The sequence below is a fragment of the Alnus glutinosa genome, chromosome 10 (assembly GCF_958979055.1).
Source record: "Alnus glutinosa chromosome 10, dhAlnGlut1.1, whole genome shotgun sequence".
Taxonomy (NCBI): domain Eukaryota; kingdom Viridiplantae; phylum Streptophyta; class Magnoliopsida; order Fagales; family Betulaceae; genus Alnus; species Alnus glutinosa.
Genome location: NC_084895.1, coordinates 110,001 through 114,000, shown reverse-complemented (window position 1 = coordinate 114,000; position 4,000 = coordinate 110,001). Strand labels below are relative to the sequence as shown.

Below are 4,000 nucleotides of genomic sequence, written 5' to 3'. Positions count from 1 at the left end.
CTCTCTCTCTCTCTCGCTCTCTCTCTCTCTCTCTCTCTCTCTCTCTATCTCTCTCTCTCTCTTTATCTCTGTCTCTCTCTAGCTCTCTCTCTCTCTCTAACCGAACCAGCAACCCTAACCCTAGGTCCGGACCTATCTCTCTCTACACCTCCCTCTCACTCTCTCTCTCTCTCTGTCTCTCTCTCTAGCTCTCTCTCTCTCTCTCTCTCTCTAACCGAACCAGGAACCCTAACCCTAGGTCCGGACCTATCTCTCTCTACATCTCCCTCTCGCTCTCTCTCTCTCTCTTTCTCTCTGTCTCTCTCTAGCTTTCTCTCTCTCTAGCTCTCTCTCTCTCTCTCTCTCTCTCTCTAACCGAACCACAGACTAAACCCTAACCCTTTCTTTCTCTCTAGCTTTCTCTCTCTCTGACACTATCTCTCTCTACATCTCTCTCTCTCTCTCTGAAACCTCTCCCGGTCTCTCTCTCTCTCTCTCTCTCTATCTCTCTCTCTCTCTCTGCCTTGTACGTGATTAGTATTTTTTTAGTTGTTTTGGGATATTATTTTGGGACTAATATGTTTTAATGCAGGTACATTTTGGCAAAGGAGCATACAAATCACAAAAAAAAAAAAAAAAATTGTGAGTAATTTTAGCATTAAATTTTTTTCTGATATCTTTTGGCTATAATAAAATTGGTGCATTTAAATTAATTTGTTTAAAATCTGTTTCTAACTTTTTTAATAGTTTCATATAATAATTGTGGATTTAGCAATTAATAATGGTCTATGCAATGCTGTTAATTTTGTTGGGTTTGAATATCTATTGTTGTGTAATTTTATGTGTTTTGATGTGGTTGGTTGTTATGCATGAAAAATATTCTTACAGTTGTGGTATTTTTTTTTTTTTTGTAATATGTTTTACTGTACTACGAATTTGTGTGTGGATTATTATTTGTCACAATTATTTTATTAACTTAATCATAAAATAAATGATCAAAACCAATAAAATATAAATAAGTATTCGGTACTACAAAAAACAATTTTTGGGTTTTTTAAGAACAAAGAAAAAAAGTTTAATTGTTCATTTCAGGTAATTTTTTTACAAACAAAAAAAAACCAATTCAAAGTAAACTCGCCATCATTTCACAATAAAATGATCGTATCTAACGATTATTGGATAGATACAGAAAATTAAATTTGGCCATCGTCTACCATTTATAATTATTTTTTTTATTATTCAATTTATAACAATGGTGTAAACAATTTTCCCTAAACCCTAAATCAAAACCAATATAAAAATGCCTATGATCAAATCTCAAAACCAAACCCCTAAGCTTTATACTCTAAAAAACAAGCAAAACCATAAACCCTAAACCCTAGCCCAAATTACCGTTCACCCTAAAAACCCTAAACCCTACAAAAGAGTGAAATTTTTTTCTTACTTTTTTATTGTAGTTAAACCCTAAACCCTAACCTTAAAACCCTAACCCTAAAAACTAAACCCTAAAAACCTAAATCCTAACCTTAAAACCCTAACCCTAAAACCCTAAATCCTAACCTTAAAACCCTAAACCTAAAATACTTTCTCCCTAAAAACCTAAATCCTAACCTTAAAACCCTAAAACCTAAACCCTAAACCCTAAATTCTAACCTTAAAACCCTAACCCTAAAAACTAAACCCTAAACCCTAACCTTAAAACCCTAACCCTAAAACCCTAAACCCTAACCTTAAAACCCTAACCCTAAAATACTTAAAACCCTAAAACCCTAATCCTAACCTTAAAACCCTAAAACCTAAACCCTAAACCCTAAACCGTAAATTCTAACCTTAAAACCCTAACCCTAAAAACTAAACCCTAAACCCTAACCTTGAAACCATAACCCTAAAACCCTAAACCCTAACCTTAAAACCCTAACCCTAAAATACTTTCTCCCTAAAAACGCAAACGGGGGGGACCGGCCGAGGGCACGTCTCAGGATTGGGCTGCTCACAAAATCGCGGAGTTGGAGGGCATAGTGCGAGCCGAGAGAGAGCGGGCTGACAGCATGGAGCAGCGCATACGACAGATTGATGATATGGAGCAGCGCATGCAAGATTTTGATGCTATGGAGCAGCGCATGCGACATTTTGAGGCCTTCATGTCCTCTACAGGATTATCGTTCGTATGCCCTGGTGCTCAGCAGTCTTCACCTGCACACGTCGGTAGTACGTCATCTGTTAGTAGTGCGCCTGCAGGTATGGTTCATATTATGTATACACTTAGGTTTATTTTTAATTTGTTCTCATTACTTGTTTAAATTTGCATATAATATTATGTAGGTTAATTATTTTTAGTACTTGCAGGTAATGCGACAACGGTTGGTCCGTTGTCGCCTTCTGGACAATTGCTGAGCCAACAATCCCCTCTCGGGACTCCTTCGCCCGTTACACCATCTCTTGCGGGACAATCGACAGTTGGCGAGCTCACGCCCGGGACTACACCTCGTGATCCGCAGAGACGTCCTCCAGATTTGTAGATATTTTGTGTATTTTTTTTTTTTTTTTTAGTACCGAATAACTTTATTAAATTAAGAATCTCAAATTTGTTGATATTGTTGTGTAAGTAGTTATATATAGTAATGAATATATTTATTAGTACATGGTATTCAAATTTTTAAAAAAAGTTGTTTTGATTAATTTGTGCAATTTGATTTTGTGATATTTTTGGATAAAATAAATTTGGAGAATTTTAGTAAAATATATATATATATATATATATATATATATATATATATATATATATATATATATATATATTAAATAAAAAGAAATTAAAAAACAGAATTAAAATATATATATATATATATAAAAGAATATTTATATAAAATATATAAATATATTTTAAATAAAAAGAAATTACAAAATAGAATTAATATATATATATATATATATATATATATATATATATATATATATATATATAATTTACTGTGGCCAACATCTGGCCGCGTGTATTAATGTACACGCGGCAAACATCTTGCCGCGTGTATTATTATACACGCGGCCAGATGGCCGCGTGTATTAATGTACACGCGGCAAATTGGCCGCATGTATTAAAATACACGCTGCCAAATGTGCAATTAGCATTGCCCAAGTTTGCCGTGTGTATCTACGCTGCTAATTACACGCGGCGAACTGTTTGCCACGTGTACAGTTACTGTACACGCGGCTAACTGCATGTGGCGATTTGCAATTTTTTTTGTAGTGTAGCTAGGGAGATAATCGTGCACTCGTGATCGATCCCATACCACCGGCGAAAAAGGCAAAGATCGAACGATTTGATAACTGTCCATGGATGCAATAACTTCGGGACTGAAGAGAACCCTAATGAAACTAGTGTGTTGGTGTACGTTTTGGGCTCCAATGGTCCACGAAGACTTGATTCCATGATGGGCTTAATATCTCATATTATCTTTACGGCCATTTGGTGGTATAGTCCCGTTCGGTCTTCTTTGTATATATAATTAGGACAAATAAAATTAAGTTAGAAAAAATTATTCTAATCTAGTATAATTAAACTGACATATGCGGCTCTTAATAGAGTACATTATTCTCACGTATATTTTTAAAAATGTGTGTGATAATTACATGTATTTAAGACACATATCAATTTAATATATTGGCTTGAAAAAAAAAAAAATCAATACAACTTGAAAGAAAACTTTGTCCATGCAAAATTTAAACATATTTTTTTTGGGGGGGGGGGGGGGGGTGGGGGGTTATAGATAAAGAAACGAAAGTAGTAACTCCTTTCTGTATCTTTATTTGGTGTAACTACTTGAGCCGGATGAAAGGAAACTTTCACGTCCGATTTTGAAGGGGGATATCCTATAGGATCCTACCCAAATTTTTCTTTTGCTAGGCCCATAGCTAAAAAACCTACTTTCTTACGATTACGAGGTTCATTCGAATATGAAATCCAATCCTGGAAATACAGCATCCCACTTTTCTTTACTACACAGGGCTTCGATACATTTCG

General features: G+C 35.1%; 2 protein-coding genes across 2 annotated transcripts in view; both read left to right on the top strand.

Moving 5' to 3' along the window:
• Positions 1-2,037: 2,037 nt before the first annotated feature.
• On the top strand, positions 2,038-2,613 carry LOC133879502 (uncharacterized). Its single transcript, XM_062318077.1, has 2 exons — positions 2,038-2,217; positions 2,326-2,613. The coding sequence occupies exons 1-2, from the start codon at positions 2,058-2,060 to the stop codon at positions 2,496-2,498; spliced, it is 333 nt and encodes a 110-aa protein (XP_062174061.1). The 5' UTR covers positions 2,038-2,057; the 3' UTR covers positions 2,499-2,613.
• Positions 2,614-3,312: 699 nt separating this feature from the next.
• LOC133879785 (DNA-directed RNA polymerase subunit beta'-like) overlaps positions 3,313-4,000 on the top strand; it is a 2,392-nt gene continuing 1,704 nt past the window's right edge. The window contains 2 exon segments of the mRNA XM_062318558.1: positions 3,313-3,357; positions 3,816-4,000. The exon segment at positions 3,816-4,000 is cut by the window's right edge and continues 190 nt beyond it. Coding sequence (XP_062174542.1) covers positions 3,313-3,357; positions 3,816-4,000 — 230 coding nt within the window.